Genomic DNA, 25,773 nt, shown 5'->3' on the forward strand with positions numbered 1-25,773 from the left:
CTTACATATTTCTTACTGATCTAGGAGTTGTAGTAGGACTAGAGCTGGGAATACCAAAGTTTTGATCCAGCATTTCCTACTTGTCCACCATGTTAGCTTGGGGACTTATTTATCCTTCCCATCTGTAAAAAAGGCATTATAATACCTGCCTTCAAGAGGCACTAGTTCTGTTAGTTTAATGTTAACTGGCACAGAGATTTAAAAACCAGAAGTATTATGTAAAAGTAAAGTACAGTAATTCAGTAAAAACAGCTTTTCTGTAAAGGAACATTTACCCACTGTATTGTATAGCAAGGTATTATATCTTTAGAGGTATTGTCTTTTTAGCTAGGGAATTTGTACGGCCTATTGCAATAGTATTAGAACGCATCACAATCTTTAATGAATGTATTCTTGTAAGACTCCAGTGAGATAAGGAGGTACTATAATCTGCGTTTTACAGATGAGTCATGGATGGGGGGACTTTGAGAATCCCACACTTCTAGTGAGCACTCGGAAGGATACCTCCCTTCAGTTCAGGTGGGCGGCAGCATGTGGAACGCAGACCGCAGCAGTCCTCAGGGGTTCCACTTGATCTAGAAATGCGGTCATGTAACCTATGTCAAACTGACGTGACAGCCTCAAATGCTTCCTAGAAAGACCAGCACTGCTGCTCCAAAAGCCAGACAAGGCCAATACAAGCATTTGCAGCTGGGTTTTGGGAACCTACTATGTCTTGACTATTCCTGTTTTCTGACAGCTCAATTACAGAAGAGACAGAGGCTGCATTATTCACTCAAGACTGAGCATGAACAGCAGTAAATAAGCCAGTAGAACCCAATTCTGGGTTTGTATCCTAATCAGTATAACAACAACCATTCCTGTTATTCTAGAACTGTATTTAGGGTAAGTCTTCAGTTTGATTTTTCATATACAATAAAACAACAGGAAGCTGATACAAAAATCTTAGAAATGTCTTCTGGGAATATTTCAAGAAACTGGTAAATATAAAGAACAGGCAATACATTCAGGAAAATGTGTCGGTCACAGTTCTGCAGCAAGTTCCTGTCAACACGTAAGCTGTGTTTGCACATAAAACTGCTCCTCCCCACCACAGCTCTGTGTTTGTTTCTGTCCATTTCTATTGCAAAGTTTCAAATAATTGCTAGAATATTTCACAAGAATGTCCTGAACAAATTGTCGGAAACAATAACTTGCTGAGGGATGCTCTATAACTAATGCCATTCTGTAATTATTAACTATAACAAAAAGAAATCTTTGTAGGCAGGTACTCTTACAAACAATCTGTATAGTTAACAAAAAATGTAAACAATGATTTTTTTGTGTCAGAGTATCAAATATTTGAATCTACTAACAAAAAAATTTCCTTTATTAGCCTATTACAGTGACAATTACACCATGCTTCTTTACTGTTTGAACTGATTGTTCTTTGTGTCGTTCCCATTCCTCATCATCTTTGTCCAGATCAAAATTTTCTGGATAAATGGGTAGCTTGTCTTTTGGGCACTCCTCATAATAACTTCGAACGTATTTTCCAACAGACCATCCTTTGTATTCCTCAGGCATTTTGCATTCTAGGCCGTTGTAATGAACATTGTAGTGATGCTTCAACCAGTAGAAAAGGTAATGAATGTTGTAATCACATCTCCAAGGATTCTCTCTCAGCCACAGTATTTTCAGAAAATAAAGGTCTTCCAGTACGCCATATTCAAAATTTTGCAAGCTGTTGTTTGATAAATCCAGCTCCTCTAAGTTATTGAGCCCTGAGAAAGCAGCTGTCGATAGAAAAACAGTTATTGGTACTACATAAAGATTATTTAGACAAAGTATGCATATCTACAACAGGAAAAACATTTTCATGGCTATAAAAAATACATATCCATACATTGATTAAAATGTGTTTTGCTAAAGGCTACACTAAAGACTTTTCAAAAACTGAATTTTGAAGTATGGGTTGTACCCTGCAAAGTGTGATATATTGTTATAAATGTGTCAACAATAGGGGAATGGTACTGCTGGTAAATACGACCATGCATGAGTGTAATATAAAGACAGTGAAGCTGGACAGCATCAGTGAACAGTTGTTTTGCTTGTAGAACTCTATTGCTGTTGCCATGATACAGAAGTAGAAGTATGAGAATTTATTAAATCTATAACAGTGTGCAGGTGTGTTAGTTTTTATATATATGGTTGTATGTATGCATTTTTGTGTGCATGTGTGTATGTAAAATCTTTAAAATGCTATTAGAAAAGGCTCTAATTTTTGCCTCATTCTTTCCATTTCTCTTTCCTTATATCTACTTTCATAATTAAAAAACCTAATAGATATACACAATAAGCAAATTGCGAATACAATGCTACTTGAGTTCTAATACTATGTAATTTAAGAGCAATCATATATAATGATTTTTAACCCCAAAGGGTTAAAATCCTTTCAGTTTGTCTGTTACTTTATTATTCAATATGATTTAAAAGCAACCATATTATATGACACTCTCCATCAGAATTTGCAAAGATATTTAAAAAGTCATTCAACTCTTTAGCCTTTTTGGAACTGATTAGCCTGCCAAGTTCAATTTTTTGCACTTAGTTGACTCTATTAAAAAATGGAAACTGAAATTAGTCTCTGATCTTGACATCAGTGATTAATACATTTCAGCACAAAACTTGACTGTGTGAGTTGAGTACTACAAAGGGTAAAATTCAGACCAACTTGTTAATTTTTAAATCTTTTTTTCCTCACATTTGTATGTGATAGAGACATTGCCAAAATGTATAATTAATAAAGCAAAAATAGCTTTTTTATGAATATGTAAAATTATTCTTACCAGGATCAATGTAAGTTAATCCATTACTGTTTAGGTTTAATATCTTCAGTTCACTGACATCTTCAAACTCTTTGGCTCGTAGTTGTCTAATTTTGTTGTTGGACAAATCGAGTTTAACTATATCTGGAGGTATGTTACCTGGAACTTTCTTTAAATCTTAAAAAATGAAAAAGACATATTTTGCATCAGCTTTAGATTATTTTTGCTGTTTGCATATCACAGTTGCATATCACACAGAGCTACCAAGAAAAAATGACCAGTTTATTGTGTCTTGAGAGATAAATCAGAGCAGATGTCTCAGAAAAATCATGAAAATGCTTAGTGATTACATGGGAAAATACAGGGCACTTTAAAATTTTTATTTTTGTAAGATCTGTTCTCTGATTTGTCTCTAAAAGGCAGGGTAAACTGGTCATTTTCTCCCAGTCATTTGGCAATATGTTCACGCTAATAGTGGGAAAAGGCTAAATAGAAACAATGGGAAAGCAAATTTATATTCATTTTACTAATTTGCTCTATATAGCTTGTATATTTTCCTTTCTTTTCCCTTTGTCAGTCTAGCATTGTTTTCTCGTCTTCTTTCATTTTTTCCCACTTTTCCCACTACTGGTATCAACATGTTTTTTTGACTCCTGACTTTGATTGCTTTGTTCTTTACTATCTTTGCATCTCATGTGAAAGTTGCTATCTCCTTTAATGCTTATAGTAAAACTTCTTTCCGTGTTTTACATTTTTATTTTAATGGAGCTGTACCATTCATCTGCATCGGGATAGCATAGGTCATGAAGATACTATACAAATAAAAAGCATATTTGTGTGGGCTTAGTCATTTAAAAAGAAAAAAACAGAGTAACTATATAAATAAGTGTCCACTGGTATGGGAACATCTTTGATAATCAAATTATAGTATATTATGTCCTTTGTTTCATGTTACCAATGGGTAAAATGTTGTAAGTTTTATTACCAGTAAAAATACTAGTTATTATAACTGTATAGTATTTATAATATTATTTAAGACTCTATATATTATTTTCATAGTTATCATTAATGTTTTTCCAGGTTGCATAGTGGCATTTCTATCTATCTATCTATCTGCTTCTCTATCCTACTTATGTAATTGGCATTACCAAAGCAACTAATATGTATCTATCCTTATAGTGCTCCTTGTAAAACAGTTGCAGAAATAGCTTCTAGTCCAGTAGCAAGGGCATGTGCTTGAGAAGTGCAAACTGTGATGTGCGTCATCTCAGGAAAACTGAAGCAGGAACTGAATCTCCCAGTTTTGTTTCCTCGATGAGTGTTCTAATCCTGGGCTTTTATACAGAGAACGGATGTTATCTCTTCTTTGACTATCTTTGACTGAAAGTAAGTAGTTCCTATTCCTAGTTTCTGTGCCAAAATTGGTACTGTGAGTGTACATTTTAAATTCTGAAGATGTCTAATGCATCAGGCATTCTCGAGACTACAGCAATATTTCTGAGACTTCCTGCCTCAAATCTAAATTTCAGCAGAGCTTTCGTAGGAACCTGCTCTGATCGGAGTGTTTCATGTTTGTGCAGATGTCCAAGTTTCAGGGCATATTTATCACCAAGTGAATGCAAATAATGTTTGAATTTAGAGACTTTGGGAGGTTGCAGTACTTGAATGCATGTTTTTTGAACTGCTCTTGTGAACCCAGATTCTTTTGTGGTAAAGCAAACAGAAGTTACGTTTTCATGAAACTTTTGTTGCTTTTATTTTCTTAAAAGAAACAGAATCAAGGACATGCTATAATTTAGTCCCAAAGTATTGACAGTTTTAGCGCATCACTGATCTGATGAGATAAGAGTAAGAAGTTCTTCTTGTTTGAGAAGGAGAACATATATATCGTTACGTGATTTTTTAAGATGGCTGTTTCATGAGTTTTCTAGCATTAACTGAAAGTTGCTGACCTGAGGGACAAAGTGCAGACACTGCTCCTTTGAGATTCCTAGTACTGCTATACTGCTTGTCACTCCATCCCCTCCTTTGTAAAGGAAGAGTGGGCTGCAGCTGTTCTTGGTATTTTACTGGTTTCACAGGTGATACACCTTTTTTTCCTACTCTGAAACCTTCTCCAGGTGGATCTGAGCAATTTTTGTGCTTTACCAGGGTTTGGGATGTATGCTGCTCCTATTTCTGGTGGAAGGTCCAGTTTAATTGTGCATCTACTGCACAGTAATAATACTCAAAAACAATAAGTACAATACTTTCATCAAAGGTTGCCATATGTTCAGAAATCCCAGATGTCAATGGGATATGTGCATCCAGCTGCCTAGCATATGCACGGTGGATCTGATACATCCTAAAAAATGTGGGACTTACTTACACAATGACATTCAGGAAGTCCTGGAGTGGTATAGTTAGCTGCTGACCTGAAGGAGGGACTCCCTGTACCCTCTAGTACACTCATGTGGGTTGTGACGTTACTGTTTGTTCCTTAGTAATCAGGACAGTAATCCATTTTTAAAAATGCTGTAAAAGCCAGTGAAAGTCCCATGAAGGGCAGACTACACTGAAGGTTTCTATGAATGAGAAAAGTAACGTTTATCTTGCCAAAATTTTTTTAGTATATTTAGATATTCAGCTCATCTTTACTCTGCCACTGAGCAGGAAGGTCTGGAAAGTCAGTCTTTTCTTTTATCATGAATTGTATTATAGGCCTGTTTTTGTTCAGTTGCACTGTCTACTGGAGACATGAGGTGATGGTGATAATAATTAAGATCCTATTGTATACTACAAGGAAAGGTAAAGGAAGTGAATAGTAGCAAACAAATTTTAGCCAGTACAAAAGCATAAACAATTAATAAAAAAGAGGTAGCAGCTGCATGGTAAAAAAAATTGAGAGAAAAGTGAGATGTAGGAAGAAGAACAGAGTTTAGCTGTGAGGAAAAGGGCAAAAGCATGGAGTATTTTTTTATGACATACGTAACAGATAAACCATGTAATCAAGTACTGATCAGTGATTCTTTAGATATTGTCTCCTTATACTGACTTCTGAGTTTGTCTCTGGTGTTAAGATCTGGGAATAAGGACACATCAAGAGCTGTTGTATAAATTTAAAGTCACTATTAAAACAAATAGAAGAACAGTATAGAAGATTGGCGAACATTTTGCAAAATAAAAGTAGGCAAAACAGACTGCAGTGATCAGGCATTGCAGGCTATACTTTGCGAAAGCTGGGAAAAATCCTCCCAAATTGGGCTACTCCTAGTAATGCTTTCTTTTTTTTTTTTAATAATATTAAAGAACAATTCTCTTCTGGATTGTTTTGTTCTTTGCTTTGTTTCATCATGGGATAAAATATGGGAAATATAAAGCATGAATAAATGTGCACTTTTATATTGATATATGCCCCAGCTGATTTACCCTTAGGGCTTAACTGTGGCTTGTAGGAGCCTGAGATGCATTTGGGAAGGGAATGGAGCCAAGTTTCTGACTAAAGTTTCTTGAAGGCACTTTAACTTTGAAATGTCTACTATGTGCTATGAGGAAGAACACAGAGGACACGTTTCTTTAGGAGCAAAAGCACACACTTTTTTCCCTCAGTAGATGAAATCTTGTACAGAAAATGTGAGGATGAAATGCCTCTCCTTTACAATTAGGTTTCTTTGAGGATTGTAAGCACAGTTGGCAGCTCCAGTCGTGCTTCACATCTCCCTTTTGTCAATTCTTTCTGCTATCTTTGTGTTCGTAGACTGGAAAGAAGAGAAGAGAACCTGTGCCTCTTCTCCCTGTCAGTACAGCAGTTTTGGAACAGCTGGAATTGACAGCATATTTATAGCCGTAAAATCAGACAAGTGAGGTACTGGTGCTACAGTAACTTAAGTACATGCTTAATTTTATTCCCGTTGATTTTCACTGAATTATTTGTACTAGAACACTAAAAAATATTTGTTTGCAGAATTGGGCCTGTAGAGTGGGGGTAAAACGCTGGAAGAATTCCTACTTGTTGCTTGTAATCACAAGAACAAAAGATTACCAGTATTAGTTAAGGAAAGTCGAGCAAGTGCTGGTGCTATATTGATTTGCTGTAATTAATATATGAACAAATATAATAAGGGGACTAGAATTTTAAAATAACTCATTCAGTTATAAAGATTGATACAAACCTTTTCTTTTGCAATTCAGAGTTGGTACGGGAAACACATACATGTGGCACAAAGAGGAATCAAAATCTGGTTTGATAGCTTCAGGCTTCTCCCTTTTTATATTTTGGGGGTCCTGCCTTTCCTCTTCACCACAAAGCTGGTCAGCTTTTATCTGCTTTAACTTTTGATTTTTCAGTTCTATTGGATGCACACACTTGGCATAATTTCCCAAATTCCTGTTTGCTGGAATCTGTAGCATTGTAACAAGAGTTTCCAGTTCACAGTTACAATGCCAGGGATTATCATAAAGACGTAGGTAGTTTAGAATGGGCGTGTAAATAAAAACCTCTTCAGATAAACTCTTAATTTGGTTATGCTGAAGTAAGAGTGTGGTAAGCTTATTCAAACCAAAAAAAGCCTGGCTCTCAATTTTTGATATATCATTCTGTTGTAAATCCAGACTTTTCAATACTTTATACTTGGAAAACATATTATTCTTCAGTTTACGAATCCTGTTTCTTGCTAGCAGCATGTGTTTTAAATCATCAGGCCAATTAGATGGTACAAAAATCAATTTTCTTTCCTGGCAATCTAAGTATTTCTCATGAAGATAAGTGTATATATCACAGGGGAGGCCGGGGGCGTTGCGCTTAACAGTGCTAGAGGCTTTCCTTAAGATATTTTCCCTTTCATTGTTTCTCAGACCCCTATTCCTTGTCTTCCTAAAGTCAGATGCTTTACAGAGAAGTAGTAGTATTATAACAGTTACTACTTGCATCCTGACATTCAGGTGGCCCCTGTTATTTTCTGTGACAGCTGGAACAGTCGAAATATTTGGATAGTCTTAAGCACTGTTGTTCAAATCTGAGGAGGCACAGCTGGGGTATGTGAAATCCCTGTGCTGGAAGAAAAGGAAAATATTTAGAAAAGATAAAACAGGCATTTGGAGTGTTGTACATAATACACAGCATTCAATCAAGTACTCAGTCATCATACTGCTCAGAGCTTCACAAATATTCTGAAATATTAATGCCATATCTCTTTTTTGTTGATATTACTGTCTCTGATCCACTGTCATTCATTTTGATTAAGCATGGCAAATTATATCATAAAAGGACTGGTGTCTAACTGATTTTTAATTGGAGATTCTTGTATATTCAGCAGAAGGGCATTGTGCTGAATCTTCATTGCACTTAGGTTTGACTTGGAAGATCAGCTTGAAAGAGGCGCTTGAGGCTGAGATTTGCCGGCTTTCCAGCTCTTGGCCCGCTGGAACACGTGAAGAGCCAGGTGAAGGAAAGTCCTCCAGGGCTACTGTTGCACCGTGAGCTTTAGAGTACTCTGGGGTGCGCACTCGTTTTCAGGTTGGGCCCCATTTTATCATAAGTAGCCCTGCTACTGCCATGTGTCTCCCATGGCCTGTGTCAAATAGACAAAGTGGGCTGGATGGCCCTGAGACAGACTCGACTAGTGTCTGTGAAAACCCATGGGATTATCTGAGTACAGGCGGTACAAAGGGAACCTGGCCTGCTTCCAGCCACTGCCCGCGCTGGCCACCCGAGGAGGGAGAGCATAGACAAGTCAGCTAGGAGCTTTTACCTTTCCAGGAAAGCCCTTACATGAAAAATGAAATTTTATTTATTACTTTTTGGCACTTTTGGCTAGTCGGGGGGTTTTTTGCCTGTATTCCCTCCTGAATTTACTGTAGTGCTGCTCTGCACTGCCCTTTTCCCTGCTGTTTTCAGTACCATTTGGCCACAAGGTTGTGTTTCCTTAGAAACCCTTCCTTTTTATATTACCTGCTTTTTCCTCTCACATATTTCCTGGGTTTTGCTAGTCAGTATCACTCCTTCTAACACTTATTTTTTCAGAAATCTTTGTTCACTGTGTGGTTTAAAAGCTTAGTTACTTTTTCTCTATGACTGTGGACAACATCTCTGCATTATGTTCCATCCTTTCAGCCTTAGCATTTAGGAAGGTACTGAATTTCGATTCTGAGTGCAGATCATTGCACAGATATTCTGTCTCTAAAACACCATTGTTTTGGGCTCAAAAAACTTGTCTCTATCCAGAGGAAAAGTGTTGTCTTAAATCAACTAATACTATGTAAAATCCTTTTGAAAGGAAGGCAATTTGTAGTTTTTAAACAAATTGGTATATCAGTTTAAACAACATCTAGACTGTAGGGAAGATGTACTCTTAATGTGCGTGCAGTTCTAACTCGTCAAACAAACGGAACAGACCTGTGTCTGCATGCTGCTGCATCCTTCCAGCCCACGTGGCCAGTTGTTACTATTATCTTTGAAAACCCTTTGAATGGTGTCTCCATTTCATTCCTGTAGGTGATAGTTCTCTATCTGCATTCAGATTCTGTTAATTCACAGCATGAATGAACATTTGCATTAATGACCTTATTCCTTACATGAAAAATGAAATTTTATTTATTACTTTTGGGCACTTTGGGCTAGTCAGTATAAATTGATCACATTTTAATAACTTTCATGATAGCTGGGATCCTCTGTGTTGTTTCGAACTGTTCCACAGTTCTGGTAGGTCTGCCAATGTGATAGCTCATCTATCTGGAGCAGAAAAAAGAGGAGGAAAGATAATAAAAAAAAAATGTAAATATTTTTTCCTCTTCCTTTCCATCTTCTGAGTATGAGCTTGCATTTATTACTAGTATTAAATTCTGCCTGCAAAGTAAGCTATATTCAGTTATGATACCAAAATGAACAGTTCCTTTCAGTAGCATTTACAGACTCGCATGTAAAATGATAACTCTGCCTGATTTAGTATTAGGGCAAGAAGCATGTAGAGTATGTCATTCCTTTGGCTTAGCAGCCTTAATGATGATTTTAATTGATTAGGATCTTGGAGTTGTCCAGTCCCTCTCAGCAGAGTCCTACTCTTCAAAATGGCATTGAATGAAGCAATATAACAGGATTTCAGTAAAGTCATAGTTTCCATAGAAAAGAACATATAAACCTATTGTTGATATATGTTGATTGCGATTGAAAACATATATTTGGCTTTCCTTTTTGCATATTTACCATGTGAAAATAGTTATTTTAATTTTTTTATGTATTTATTGTAACTCTATAAACATTTCAAATTGCATTTTCCATATCAGCTATCTGTATCAGGCCAATTTTTTTCGTCTCAGTTCAAACAGATCATTTATTTCTGAATATTAGGTTAAGGCAGAAAGTATTATAGAGTTTAACAGAGGAGTTTTTGCATCTTTACTTTGGAGGATAGGCTAAAAATTTGGCAGGGAGTGGCTGAAGAGGTGTCAGACATCTATCTTTCATTATTCTGTGAAATTTCATAACTGCAGAACATAAGTAGGGCTTTCCCTACAATTAGTCTGGCTGCTGCACCTCTACTTTCAAGGGGAAAAATAGTTCATGTATGTAATTAGAGTCTGGTATCATAATATATGGGTGAGAGGGACGGATAAGCTTAAATAGAAAACTTAAATCTGGCATTTCTTAACTCCAAATTGCTTAATTAGGTAACCTCTGGTTCTTTTGGTGACATAAGATAGAAACAACTTGATTAATAAGCCAGCCATTAGTTCATGAAGTGTAAGAAGCGACATTTCCTCTGGACAACTTTTTCCAACTTTGTATTCTACTTTTGTTTTTTGTGCTTTCTTCTCAGTTATCTGATATGGTTATAGTTTCAGGTAGGATATTGGCCTAGATGGACTGAATCTGCAATAGGAATTCTTACGTTTCTGTGATATTCTGAGAATTTGAGCTTTTAATCTTTAATATGACTTTTTTTTTTTTAATTTTAGGTGAATGTAAAAATTTGCAAGACTTAAATCTCTCTGAATGCCAGGGATTAAATGTAAGTATAACAAACTTTCTCCACTATATTTAATTTATACAGAGAAGGAATATTTTCTAAAGTTCTTTGGTGATTTGGAGACACAAATACTGATATAAAATGAAATTGTGTTCATAACTAATTAGTTCTATTTTAAAATGTTACTGTGGAGTTTAATAGGATTTAGAGATACTGAGGCTCTCATTTGTTTTTTACAGTGCTGGGGAAAATGATATTTTCAGTCTGAATTAATTTTAATAACAGGCTTCAAAACTTTGCCATTTTGGGGAAGAATTTTATTGTTATTTTAAGTTTAAAGTTGTCAAGATGAGTACATTTTAAACCTATGATGTCTCCAAGTTCCTTTATTCCTTCATTCAATGGAACTAGACTTAGCCTCTCAAAGTATCTAAGTTTCTAGATATTTGTGAGAACCTTTATGTGAAAGGTGTGTAAGGATTATACAATCACCATTATATTTTATCCATTCTTTTTCCTAAAACATTTTCAATATTATCTTGCTTCTCTTAACTCTTTTTGATGTTTTTTCATAGCTGTTCTCTGATGAAAAAAGGTTTAACTGTTTTAATTAATCATTTCTTAGAAATGACACTGATGCATGTAAATTTTTCTAATAATTAAAATAAAATCAATATTTTCCAGACATTGTGGTTCTTACTAGAATAACATAATATATACATCCATGTACAGGTGTTTTATAGTGTTAAATATATGAACAAGTAATTTGGTGTAGTTCAGTAGTTCAGTTGTCTTTGGAGCAAATTAAATGTCCAAAAGCATAGCCCAGAAACAAAGCAATGATTACACACAGGGTTTAAGAATTACCATGAATTCACTACAGCTCATGAACTTCACATAAAAATGACAAATGTTGGTGGATTTAGAGAGGTGAGAACTGCAGAAGAATCATAAAGTTCTAATTTATAATACTCAGTTTTGGTACTGCTTTACATTCATCTTCATCTCTTTGCTATGTTGATGTTGGCTTTATTGCCAATATCTTGTTCTCACCCTGTTTTCATAGTTTATGCATTTTTATTTGCTGTATCAGCTACAAGGAAAGGATAAGGATATATTATGTATATGAGCTCTGTTGAATACCACTATAGAATCCTCTTTATACTAAGTGATCATCTTTCAGTCTTTTCACATGTAATATTTATAACATAATACTTACTACATGAGATTTCTGTGGCAGGATAGTATTTAGAGGCTATATGCTTCTCAAGGATCTTGTTGGTTGTAAGTTTCTGCATCAAGACAATAAATTAAAGAGGGCCAGGGCCTGCCAAATTGTAAAAACTCAAACACTGTTACGTGATTGTCCATTCTGTTTGATTTTGCTACTGAATAGCAGCAAAGTAGAGAAGAGATGCTTAACAATACTTGTAAGGAAAGAAGTAGGCATTTCTTTAGCTTTTAGTGAGAAATTTCTCTTCAATTTCCTAAGTGTAATACTTTTGTTTTCATAATACTTTTTTTTTTTACATTATAAGTGGACACATTATAAATTTAAAAGAGGGTTCTTAAAGTACAGTTGAATACTTGGTAATGTGGTGGATATAATTAACAGTTCCTTGCAAACATTTTCTCAAGTAGCTAGTACTTGCAAGGTCCTTAAACAGTTATGTATGTTTGTGTCTAGTCAAATGGGATAAGCCTAGTTTTTGTCAAGTAAGTCATACTGGTGATTTCAATGCAATGTAATTTCTGCATCAACAAGATCCTTGCACAGCACTTTTAAGTAAACCAAGAAAATCTGATATGTCTGATTTAAGTGAAAAGATAAAACAGATATTCTTATTATGCAAGTGTCCCAGATCTGCTTCTTCTATCACCTGTTATTATTATAAGGTATAAGTGGGAGTCAGGGGGAACCATATATCAAAGGAACACAAAGATTTGGCAACTGTTGAAAGAGAATATGCTGAATATTGCTAATATTCCAATGGGTGAAAGACAGAAAGCATAATCAGAGACATTTTGGCCATATTAGGAGATTTCTAATACCTGATAGTGAAAAGGCGATTGTAAAAAAATGGAAACGGTATACATGAGTAGGGGTGAATATAGAGGAAGAACAGAAACATACAAGAATAAAATTTAAAAAGCTGTGATACAAAAGGTAGAGATATAAAAGCCTACCAGAAAAGAATCTGAGGGGGTACATGAAAAATAAGATGACAAAAAAGTTCTCAATCTTCCTTGCTTTGGGTCTTCATTAAAAAAAAAAAAAGACTTAGGATGAAATTTGCCTGACTAAGTGTAAACATTTTTAGAGATGTATCTAAGGTCTGATTAAACTCATGCTTAAGTAGGCGGTGAAATAGTTTAGATGCATCGCTCCCTAAAAATGGTTTTTATTTTCCATTGACTATAGCTCGGCAGGTGTGTCCATGGCAAAGATCTACATTGTAAATGTCTGAAGTTTAGTGATGTTAATCCTACCCCAGGTACTTCAGCCAGTTAATTTTTGTCAAGTATAGGACTGCAGGTCAAATGGGAACAGAACAGTTCAGAGTATATTTAGGTAACTCAGATGCATGCAAATTTAGCAGAGCCTGATGCAGTTCCTCAGTACTGAAGGAACTGGTCAAAGTTCTGAACCATTAGTTATCTTCAAAAGCTCTGATGGATAAATGACATCCAAAGAGACTGGAGAGAAGTAAGTGTCCTGAATATCTTCAAAGAGAAGGAAAGGGAACACCTACAAAATTGTAAATCATTTTTCCTAACGCTATCATTGGAAAGTACACTTCAACAAATTATTAAATAATCAATGTGTAAGCATCCACTGGATGATAATACAATAGAAATGTCCAGCATAGATTTGCCAAGGATAGATTAGACAAACAACTGTCAAAGTTTGGCTAGGTGTATTTTTCCATCTCAGTTATGGACTAATATGATCTACAAAAATCACTTCAGGCTTGCTGACGCTGATTCAGATTCTACAACATATTGAGGGTATATCTCTTAGTGTGTCTTTTATAGAGCTAACTGAAGTTTCTTAAGTTTTTATTCTCATAATTAAACCCATCAGTTCTTACTTTCACAAGATCATGATTTTCTATTTTCATCCAGTTTTCTTCTTTTCTATGAAGTCTGTCATAAATAATTTATTGAGCTGTCAGAATCATTTGGATTGAAAGGAACCCCTGGAGATCATTTAGTTCAACCTCCCAGTCAGAGCAGATCCAACTAGATCAGGTTGCTTATGACCTTGTCATAAACAACCAAGCTTATGTACCTTTAAGGATGGAGATTGCACAACCTAGACAAATTGTTCCAGTTTTTGGCCCCCCTCATGGTGAAAAAATTTCCTAGTATCTAATTGGAATTTACTGTGTTGCAACTTGTGACTGCTGCATCTTGTCCTGTAGCGTTTCACTTTCAAGAAGAGTCTGTCTATGTCTTTTCTGTACTCTCCCATCAAGTGGTTGCAGAGAGCAATAGGATCTCCCCTTTAACCTTCTCTTCTTAAGGCTGAACAAACCCAGTTCTCTCGGCCTCTCCCTGTGCATTGTGCGCTTTAGCCTTCTAACAATTTTGGTGGCCCTCCACTGGACTTGCCAAAGAATGTCCATATCTTTCTTGTACTGGGGAACCCAAAACTGGACACAGCACTCCAGATGCACTCTCACAAGTGCCAAATAGAGGGGAATAATCATTTCCCTTGACCTGCTGGTACACTTTTTGCTAATACAGCCTAGTATGCAGTTAGCCTTCCTTTTCACAAGGGCATGCTGTTGACTTATGTTCACACTTCTAGCCACCAGGACTGTGAGGTCCGTGTCTTTGATAGATGCTTTCTGTCCAGTCAGTGTCTAGCCTGTACTATTGCATGGGGTATTCCACCCCAGATTTTGCATTTGCCTTTGTTGAATTTCACGAGTTTCCTGTCAGCCCATTTTTTCCAGGGTAAGTCTATCTGAATAGCAGTCTTACCCCCCAGACCGTTCCCCCCAGTTTGATACTGTCTGTGAATTTGCCAAGGATGTATTCTGTCCCATCATCCAGGCTGATAATAAAGACATTAAACAGTACTGGCCCCCATATTGACCTTTGATGAATGCCAGTTGCACCAGCCACTAGTGAGGCTTTGCACCATTGATCACAGCCGTTTGGCCTGGTAGTCCAGACTAATTTTCACTCACCTTGCAGTCTATTTACCCAGCCTATATTTCACCAGTTTGGCTATAAATGATACTGTGTCCTGTGGTGAAGGCCTTACTGAAGTCAAGATACACAACAGCTGCTGTTCTCTCCATATCCACAGATCCAGTCATTTCATCATAGAAAGCTATTAAATTAGTCAGGAATGATTTGCCCTTGGTAAATCCATGCTGGCTGTTCCCTACCATGTTCTTGTCCTTCATGTGCTTGGACATGGCTTCAAGGATTTGCTACATAACCTTCCTAGGGATTTAGGTGATGCTGACTGGCCTGTAGTTCTCTGGATCCTCCTTCTTGCCCTTCTTGAAGATGAGTGTGACATTTGCTTTTTTCCAATCATCAGGAACCTCGCCTGACTGCCAAGAGCTTTCAAAGATGGTAAGCATGAGGCCTCTCAGTGACATGAGCCAGCGCTCTCAGCACTTTGGATGCGTCCTGTCTAGTTCCATTTCTTCAAGTGCTCCCTAACATGATCTTCTACTGTGGTAATACTTCACTCTCACAGACTCTGCTAGTAGGGTCAGGGACCTGGGAGGTCTGGAGGCAAACCTTAACAGTAAAAACTGAGGCAAAAAAGGCGTTGAGTGTCTCATCCTTGAAGATCAACCTGCTTTCCTGGGCCCCTTTGCCCTCCAGGGCAGTGTCTCTTGAAGTCCTGTCAAGCAGATCCCTGTGTAAGCCAAAATCTGCCCTCACGTTCAGGTTTTTACTTCTACTATTTGTCTTTCTCTCTTCTCTCAGGTTTTAAACAACTCAGTTTCATGGTTGCAACAACCAAGGCCACTCTCATTCTTCACATCTGTGACAAGTTTTTCCTTGTTTATGAAACAAGTCCAGCAGAACATCTCCCCTAGTCAGCTCATCAATCACATGCATCAAGAAATTGTCTTCAACATGCTCCAAAAATCTGCATTGCTGGCACTCACATATTGTCCTTGCAGTAGATATCAGAGTGGTTAAAGGCTGAGTACAAGGGTAGGCACTTGCAAGGCTTCTTTCAGCTGCCTAAAGAAGGCTTTATTTACTTTCTCTTGATCTAGCAGTCTGTAGCAGATGCCTACCACAATGTCCTCGTAGGTCTGTCCTCTAATCCTTACCAATAAGCTCTCAACTGGCTTGTCACCTGTTCCAAGGCAAAGCTCCATGCATTTAGCCACGCCTTTTCATAGAGTGTGACCTGTCCTCCTCACCTTCCCAGGCTGTCATTCCTAAATAGTCTATAACCATTCATTGCAGCCCTCCAGTTGTGGTTGGTACCCCACTGCATCTCCGTAATCCCAATGAAAACATAGTTCTGCACCTGTGCACAGACTTCTGATGCCTCCTCTTTGATTCCTTGTCTTTGAATGCTGTACGCATTTATGTTCAGGAACTTGAGATGGACCCCAGTTGTGCTGCTTTCATAGGCAAGGTTTGAAAGCTTCCCCCATCATGCTGTTCCCCCAACACTTCCTCACCACTCCCTGTGCTTTCACTTCTCTTCTCTCTCTTATGGTAACCCTCCCTCAATGCATCTATTTTTATTGACAGCAAATTATATATTGCAGGAATGTATTTCAAAAGTACAGATTAACTGCCCTCTGTAAGGTTGATGATTGGTATTGAATTTCCAGCTATCTTCGTGGTCGTTTTGCCTGACAACTGAAAGAGTAACAAAGTGACCACAACAGGTCAAAAGATACACATTCAGCTATAAGGGCAGACTTCTTGCATTTCTGTTAAATTGATGTTTATTGTAGCAGATTTGGTCCCGTATGTATTCTAATGAATGATATATAGAACAATATATATTGTACCACTTTTGCAGGTCAGTAAAACATGAAAGCCTTAGAACTACTTAAAAAAGATATTCCATCTGGAGGGCAGAACTAAATAGGAAGCATTTTGTAGATGATACTAGTGGTTAGAGAAGTGTACCTGAGATTTCAGAGAAAATTCACAAATGATTATATATACCAGGATTGGCTAATGCAAATCTTGCTTTAGCAAAATATTTAAGCATTTAAGCATATTAATTAATATTATAATTAATATTTAAGCATATCTAAACTTTAATCATGTGAAAAGTCCACTGTGCTCCATAGGATTGTGTAGTGTATAATGTTTCCTTGAACTGGGATGTTAAAATTATCATTCTTGAAGTGAATAAAAGTAGTATCCTGCATCTCTTAGTATTCTGCTTAGAGGTTTCCAGAAGAAAATCACTTTGATATATAGCAATTAATATAATGATATAAAGAAATCTATTCAGATTTTTTTTCCTGTTACTGTATATAAAAACTTCAGATAAATTAATACAATTACAATTTTATGTACTTCAAGAAATCTTTTTTTTATTTTTCAGGATGACTCAATGAGACTCATATCAGAAGGTTGTCCATCTCTTCTCTATTTAAATCTGTCATATACAGATATTACTAATGGAACACTACGACTGTTGTCAAGGTAAAATTAATGAGAAATGTGAAAGTGTATATTTATTTTATTCTTGCAGGACACTTTGAGGCATATGTTGTAGCAATACTCCTTCTGAAAGATCTGCAGGATTCTGTCTGTTACATAAAATTAAAAAAATGGCCCATGTATTTGACTTAGATAGCAATTCCTTTTTCTGTTTCTCTTTCTAGTATAATTAAAAATATAAGCTGGGTTATCATATATATTTCCCAGAGTTTTACAGAAACTTTTAAAAGAACATGCTAGTCCAAAATTTCTTTGGTATGTCCAATTACTCGTTATGATGCAAGACGTTTGCAAATTAGATATGTTCATAAAAATTGATTTTTGCAAGAGAGGACTGTGGGTAGGTATATTGTGTGACAATTGCAAAAGAAAGAATTATTCCAAACTCTTCCAAAGGGTTATTTGGAAGATCACTCAGCCAAAGGCAAAGAATTTGCATTGTTACAGAGGTTTTAAACTGCCCTTTCTGTTTTAGACATATCCAGCTATGAGACTCAAAGACTGCTTGGTAGGTAGAATTACTGCATTAAAAGCTGCTGTAAAGGAAAAGTGAGGCATGCTGATCCAGACCAGCAGCCATCACGATGATACATGTAGTTTTTGAAGATGATAGCTGTACATTGCTTCTCTTTCCCATGAGGAAAACTAATGTCTTCCTTTTATCAGCAGCCTCACAAAGTCCAGAACCCTGTTTTTCTTTGATGTTTGCATAATATATATTGACTTTCGTTTTTCTCTGCACCATACTGATGCCTTGTTTATACCTGTCTATAATGTCATCTCCTCAGTTTGCTAACAGTTGCTTTTGCAAAGTTGTCCATTTAGTTTTTCCGCCCTTACCATTCATTTCTTCTTCAATAGTATTCCCATCAGAAACTGTGTTTTCTCCATATTGGCAGGTATTTTGTCTTCTTTAATTTTAATATGTTTCTCTTGAAGTTTGGAATAGCTGTACTATAGGTAATCCCAGCCTATGTTGTTTTGGTTGTGTAAGCATCCTGTTAACACCAAAAGTCAGAACCATGTTTTTCTTTTGATGTGTAGAAACACTTACCCAAGAAAGAGTTCTCCAGAGTGGATGATGCTTTCAATGTGATAAAATGTTTAATATGAAATGGAAAATTATTCATTGATAAAACATCAAAATTTATTTTGTAGTTAACTTACACCTCATTAATAATAAGTTTTCCCAGGCACAAATGATACTTTTGATCTAAAAGCATGATATACCACTGTTTTTATTGACAATTTTTGGACAAAGAGCAAAGCTCATTGTTTCTGAGATTAGCAGGATGTACAGAAAGTTGCTGTCCTGTGAAAAATTTGATAGCAGGCACATTTACATGCCTTCTCAAAAAACATCAGCTTGCCACAGGTCCAGTATAAATAAGGTAACTAGTACAAAACTCTTAAAGGTGGCAGTATTGCATTTTTTAGTATTGCACATAAATTTTTCCATTGTATTTTAAATGTCCATTATTGGAACAATTAAAAAGTGACATATAGATTGATTGAGCTGAAAGCATTTTGGTCATTTTAAATTTTCTCCTTCTGCTCTTCCATACAAACATTTCAACCTATATGTTACACAAAACAGTTCATCAGGTACAATTTCTCCTCTGAAAAGTTCTGATGCATATGGTAGACATGAATATTGTCTATCAGGAATAGCTGTGAGAAAGTGATTTTGTCAGACTGCTTTAAAACAGTGATCCTGTGAATGCCAAATTAATTGCACAAGTCAGTATGACAGAATTCCTGCAGAATTTAGGTGCAACACAAAACAAGAATTTATAGTAACCTGCATGCTCATGGTTCAGTTCTAAGGAAGTTGTCACTTTAAGAAGGGCAGAAGAAATTATGTATTAAAATTCACAGATCATAAAAAAAGGTCATGTGACATGTAAGGAAAATCAATGTGTTTTCAAGAGTAGTGGAAGGTTTTGATCACAGTCTTCAAAATGCAGTAAGAAAGACTTCCCTATATCTTCTCTTAAGTTGTTTAACCTTGTACAGCTTAAAAAGACTTAAAACCACCAGAGTTTAAAAAACAGTCTCTTAATTTACTACCTGTTTTGAGAGAGCTGTTTGGAAGCGTGCTCTCCCCGAGTTTTGTTCTCTCCACTCACTTCTGTGGAATGTGTCACTAAAATGCAAGAAGACTTGTGCTTCTGCAAAGAAGCATACTTATATTTCTGTATTGAATATGAAAGAAACACTCCCATTAAAAAAAATGCATGCCCTTTTATTCTAATATCTGGTTTTGATGAGCATTGCCTTTGTTTGTTTGTTTTTTTCATTAAATATAATCTTAAGTTTCTTTTTGCATGTGTATGTGTAATCCTTTTCTAGGTAGTGTTTTTTTCCAGCTTCCTATCTCTTTTTTTTTTCTGTTAAGTCCAAGTTAGCACACTTCCTCTGTCAATATTGAAAGTACAAAGTCAGCTCCGAAAACGTATGCCACTCCTTAAGTAGTCAACTCCTCCGCGGGTGTTCCTGTCTTTCTTCAAAATGCCTACTTTTGCTGACTTATAAAACTGCATGACTGTGTCCCTCCAACTAAATGTCTACCAGTATGTCCTAATTCTAGGGTTTGATGTTCTGTATGCTTTCATTTGTGGTACTTGTGGCATTGCAGTAATTATTTATTCCAGTTAGAAACTTAGTTCAGTAAAATGTTTTCAATATGCTATAAACCAAAGCTGCAGATAGAAACTTAAATAGATTCAGGGTATAGGTTCTTAACTTTTACAGAGTGCCATAGATGTACAGAGTGCCATGACTATTTATACAGTTTTCTTTCATTTAACTAATATTTAGTATAAATAAAGAAATGTTTTCCAAAAAAATTGATTTAAACTTTAGAAAAAATGGGTTGATTTGAGATATGTATATATATATATATACTTCACTTTTGTACCTCTTTCAATTTTTTGGTTTATTTTAATAGCACTTGTCTAAATAATTGCATGACCAGAGAAGGTCTAACTCTACATTTATGCTTTTAATGTCCTTTGATAAAGTTCTGTTTTTCATATTCAGCAGGCACTGCTTGTAAAATCAATGGCTAAATCGGTCCAGCAAGCTCACACTGAAAAGTCTATTAGTTTTCAAAGTATGCAGACAAAATCCCAGTTAATTAAAAAAGGGTGCTTTTGCAATTATTTGAGATATCTTTAAAATTATATTCTTTTAATTAAATAAAATAGGATATATAATAGTACTATTCCCCAGTAATTTGCAATACATGGAACAGGGGGAAAAGTGCAGCAGAAAAAGAGTCTTTCAAACCTCAGCAAGAAGAGAATCCTATTTAAAAGCCAACATCATTCCTTTACATTAATTTTCAAAATATTTCAGCTATGGTTTCTTATTTTCTTTTGATTCTGTAACATACTTTTGTAATAATTTGTTCTCTATCTTGTTTTTTGCAAAGGAGCTTCCCCAATTTACAGTATCTGAGCTTAGCTCACTGCAGAAAATTCACAGACAAAGGTTTACAGTACCTGGGCTCTGGAAAAGGATGTCACAAGCTCATCTATTTGGACCTTTCGGGTTGCATTCAGGTTTGCACTTCACGTCTTTCTTTCATTCTGTGCAGAAGAGAATCCTTTATATGACTGGCTGCATCGTGCATTCATGGTATACTGAAGGAGTACAAGCACTGCAGCAGACTTTTGAGGGTTTTGAATTACATGACTACAGCTGTTTAAATTTTACTGAGGAATAATAGCACTATAGGTTTGGACCATTTCCAACAAACTGTCAGATCTGTGAACAGCTAGTACTTACTGCATAATGAAAACAAGGCTTGCTTTTTGCAGCCATAAATAGACTAATTCTATGTCATGATTAGTTAGAATTTTAAATCAGGCGCTTTGAAAATGGAGTTTTTACTAAGATATCAAAAATCAAAAGCCACTGTGCACTGGAGAAAACAAATTTACACTTGATTTCCTGGAAAAGAAATCAATTAAATAGTGAACTTTTGTTTTTATTTTAGTGATTTAAAATGTAAATTGAAGTAGTGTACAAACCTGCAATCTAAAAATAGTTAATGTTTTGGATTATTTATTTTAGTGCCCTATTAAAATTTTGAAGAAAGATAAATTTTTGCAATCTAATACTATTTTAGAAAGTTTCAAACATATGCCGTATCTTGAAACATATTTCAAAAGCAATATAAAATGCTAGACAGTAAAGCAATAATAGTCTGCGAATGTTTTAATAAAGGGCTCCCACACATTTTCCTTTATAGACTGAGATTATTCTCCAAGCTGCAAAATGTATGTGAAATGATAAAGAGATGGGGCCTGAGGAGTCTAATGGTTTAATCTTCCATACAACAAAACCTTTTCAGAACCAGGGATGAAGACAAATAGGGAACAGTCTTGTTCTAACTGCTCTTTGCTTTGAGTGCCTGTTTCTTGTTCCTGAGGATCATGCTGAGAAGACTGGAAGTACTGTGCAGTGACAATGTGAAATTTGAAGTGAGGGCTGAGATTAGTGCAGAATTAGGAACTACCTCTGAGTTACTTTTTCAAAATACCCATAACTGGTTATTTATTGCAAAAGCAACATTCCTGCTTTTTCAGAAGTGTGATTATGAGCTGTAAGGATTTGCCTCTTCAAAGCATGACCTAATACTAGAGAAAAGTAATCATCATCAAACTAGGAAAACCACAGTCCTCCCCTTTCCAGAGGAGTGGAGTGGTTTTGCTCACCAGTGTATTTGAAAGCTCTGGGAGGCATTCCACAGCTTTCTCCATTTTGAGTTTCCCCTGATTCTGGAATAACGGTCATGACCGAGTACTTAAGTAAACAATTAAAACCAAAAAGAGCATCAAATTGCACACTGCTGCAGAAAGTGTGTTAATAGGACAGAATTCTTTTTCTTTTCCTCACTGGATGAGCTAAATCAAAGGGAACTTTTGTAAGGCTAAGGCTTCAGAATTAGCTAGAGAAATACAGTGAAATTATAGTATAAGCATTTAAATTATGCTAAACAATATTCACTAGCAGCCTGTTCTTTCCCTCATTTTAACGTTACAGTTCTTTTTATATGAGTACTTATATTGCCATTACTACTGTAGTATTTGAACATCTATTTAGAAAGCCTACTATAATATGGGTGATTATGCTAATGATTTTACAGGTGGAAACTTTAGGGCCAGAGCATTTAAATACTCAGGCAGAAAACAGGGAATTGAGCATAGTTTGTAGTCCATTGTAGTCCACCGTGTCATACAACAAGACAGTCTTTCCTCTGAGTATTACTTTGATTCGTGATAGTAATAGCAAATGAATTATAGGTATGGATCTTTTGTATGAAATTTCAGTAATTAAGGTTGGGTCCCTATAGCATGGATAGTAAGGATTTTCATTAAAGATTTTCATGGTATTTTCTAAAAGTATAGAGATTCTATTGTGTCCTGCTCAAAATTCCTATTACACCACTGTGCTATTCTCAAAGAAGTATCTATAAAGCATAAGATTTCTTCTCTGTACTGCTTCTGAAGCTGAACATTATAGGTGGAATATTTCCTGCTATTAGATGCAAAACTGAAGAGATGAAGAGGTATAAAGGATTTGCATGTCATTTATTGATATACTAGATTGAGATTATACAACTGAAAAAGAGACTACGGTGAGAGATATTTTCAGTTAAATTAGAAATATGAAGATTTTCAAAGAAATTGGATTTTTTGCCAAGATCTGTGGCCTACTGATTTTCAGACTGGAATGATTCTGTCCCAAAGAACAGCCTATCTATTGCTGTAGCTTACAACAGCTGGCTGTGATTCTTAAGAGATCACAAGTTACTGGAAAGTAATAAACATGACCCTTTCCTTCCTTGACATGCTGCACTCATTGTGGGGTGTCAGAGAAGCTACTGGCAGATGTGTAGGCTTCACCAGCTTTCACCATCTGAGAGTTCCTCCAGCTCTGGCTTCATTGGGAGATTTCTCATTTTGGCAGCTGCTGTCAAATTCTGGCTTCTTCACACATCTCAAGCAGCACAAAGGGGAGAAAATCTGAACTGTGCTCATTGTTTATTGAAGCAATTGTTTACAGTTCCCAATTACAAGCTCATGTAACTGAAGAATACTTTATTATAAGGTACACCTGCACTATTCTATATTTTTAGCATACAGTTAAGAAAAAAGAGACAGTCATTTATGTATTAGACTGGGAACTTCTCCCAGACAAGGAATTATTTTTTTACCTAGGATCATCACAATGACTTCTGATCCTTTACATGAAATGAAAATAGTACATTTATAAAATGATCTTATTTAGTTATGCAGCAAAAGGATGTTCTGCAGAATTTTATAGGATCTAAGACTCATAATGACCTTTAAAGTGTCCTGCTTCACAATTGGTTGAAGAAGGAGGTTTAAGTAGTATTTTACTGATCCAGGGCAAAGAATGCAGTATTAAATTCCATAGGTATCTTGGTGTTGATTTTCTGGTTAAGTTGTTGGCTCTTGAGGCAATCTATTAAGCATGCTGAAATTCCAAGTGGGTTGAGTAGGCAGTTGTTTTACGAAAACATATGCAAAATTTTGTGTTTCTACACTTTATGTCCAAGAGTGCCTGAAGTGTGCCTAAATAATCAATGGGGCTTTAGAAAAGAAACTCAGGATTAAGATGACATTATTTCAGGTATAGAGAAATATAAGACAAATACATATGATAATGCAGCAATATCTAAATGTGGACTAGCTTAACTGATTCTCATTTGATGCATGTTTCATGTTTGAACTCCCTCAGGCTGATGTCTGAGATCCGTTATCAAGCTTTAAGTTAAAAAATACTTTTCCCTAAAAATTAAAATGAAATTAAAAGCAATCTGTACAGTGGTATTATTGGCTGCTTCAGGATAAGATTTTTGGCTCTCATGGAGTAAAACACTAAATTGCTGCTATTTGTGGTATCAATTTGCTTTGTTAAGCAAACAGTACTTTTCCAGAGAAAGATATTTAAGGTCTTTTAAAGTGCAGTTAACTTTACTGCAATACTTACTGAATTCCAGAAAAAGATATGCTACTTCTATCTCTTGGCATTGTTGAGCTTGATCTAATTACATGCTACATACTATCTATCCTTTTAAGAACTGGAATCCCACTTAATTTTAGGCTAAATTAATGCCAAGAAAGCTACCTTAATTTATCTATATAACAATTAGAGGGGGAGAGAAGTCTCCAGAGGTTATTCAGACTTTTTCTGGTCTGACCTGTATTGGGATATTTCTTGCTCTTCACTTGCTAAATAGCCATCTTAGGGATCATAATTGTCTAACATAGGCATCTCAGTTATATTCCTAATTTCAGAGGAGTAAACAAAGGCTTTAGCATCTGCATTCTATTTTCTTATCATTACCAGTATTATTGGCACCTTCTTGGCTTAGCATTTTCCTACCTGTTTTTCTGATTTTAAAGTCCCTCTCAACCATTATTCCTCTTCTACAGTTATCTGAACCTCTAAACCCCCAAATTTTTGTCTCGCAGTTCAGGATAACCATAATGGCTAACATTTTCAAAATAAGGGCTTAAAAATAGGCTTCTGAGTCTGCATTTATTTTTTTCAAAGACAGTGATATTTTCAGATGTTATTCAAAGCAATAGATAACTAAACCCAAGATGTAGTGCAACTAAGGTGCCTCATTTAATTGTATTTGCACCTGAATTTTAGTTGCCTAGACATGAGGGATCTTTTAGTCCTGCTCTCTGTATCTGTGCATCTAACTATGGTACCCAAGCTAGGTAGGTACCCTTAACTGTTAACACAATCAGTAAAAAAACTGGCAACAGAACCCTGTAAGCCCCGTACCTTCCTTTGATTAACAGTCATGACCAGGCATATTTTCAAACCCTACACATTTGAGAACTGGGAATTCAAACTCCAGAATTTGTTGAAATAGGCTCTTCTCAGATTGTTTTCCTGCCTGATGATATTTAGCAGCTATTTGATGGCTGAAAGACTTGTTAATAGATCGGGTTCTTATTATCACTGAAAGCCAATCTTCTACTCTTTGAAAGCCTTCTTAGAAGTCACATCTCACCCCTACACTGGCCTTAGTGTTTGTTTGAACAACACCGGACCTTCTGTCAACAAGGGCCTTCTTAGTTTTAGATGAATTTCAGGTCATGGGAGACTTTCTGCATTTTTGTCTTAGCATGGCAGTGAGGTCTCGTCTGTCTCTTAATTCTAATGACATAATCAACCTAGGTAGTCTTATGCCAGAACACACTTATGAAGTCTACAGACTTAGCTAAAATCATTGTATTCTGCCGGCCTACACTGTCTCAGCTTTTGAACAACTGTTCCTTGGGACTAGA

General features: G+C 36.0%; 2 protein-coding genes across 5 annotated transcripts in view; one reads left to right on the forward strand and one right to left on the reverse strand.

Annotated features, from left to right (window-relative positions):
* Positions 1 to 25,773, forward strand: part of FBXL13 (F-box and leucine rich repeat protein 13) — a 104,897-nt gene that overhangs the window by 40,700 nt on the left and 38,424 nt on the right. The window contains 3 exon segments of the mRNA XM_067316775.1: positions 10,740 to 10,792; positions 17,313 to 17,413; positions 20,868 to 20,997. Coding sequence (XP_067172876.1) covers positions 10,740 to 10,792; positions 17,313 to 17,413; positions 20,868 to 20,997 — 284 coding nt within the window.
* On the reverse strand, positions 862 to 21,023 carry LRRC17 (leucine rich repeat containing 17). Of its 4 annotated transcripts, XM_013944191.2 has the most exons (5): positions 20,938 to 21,009; positions 9,181 to 9,307; positions 6,959 to 7,838; positions 2,829 to 2,984; positions 862 to 1,775 (listed from the first exon to the last, which is right to left on the reverse strand). In XM_013944191.2, the coding sequence occupies exons 3-5, from the start codon at positions 7,713 to 7,715 to the stop codon at positions 1,372 to 1,374; spliced, it is 1,317 nt and encodes a 438-aa protein (XP_013799645.1). In that variant the 5' UTR covers positions 7,716 to 7,838; positions 9,181 to 9,307; positions 20,938 to 21,009; the 3' UTR covers positions 862 to 1,371. The 4 variants fall into 4 exon arrangements, with proteins under 4 accessions (XP_013799645.1, XP_013799640.1, XP_013799661.1 ...); XM_013944186.2 differs by lacking the exon at positions 9,181 to 9,307 and having other exon boundaries at positions 20,938 to 21,023; XM_013944207.2 differs by lacking the exon at positions 9,181 to 9,307 and having other exon boundaries at positions 6,959 to 7,833; positions 20,938 to 21,019.

Source organism: Apteryx mantelli, chromosome 1 (genome assembly GCF_036417845.1).
Source record: "Apteryx mantelli isolate bAptMan1 chromosome 1, bAptMan1.hap1, whole genome shotgun sequence".
Classification (NCBI taxonomy): Eukaryota; Metazoa; Chordata; class Aves; order Apterygiformes; family Apterygidae; genus Apteryx; species Apteryx mantelli.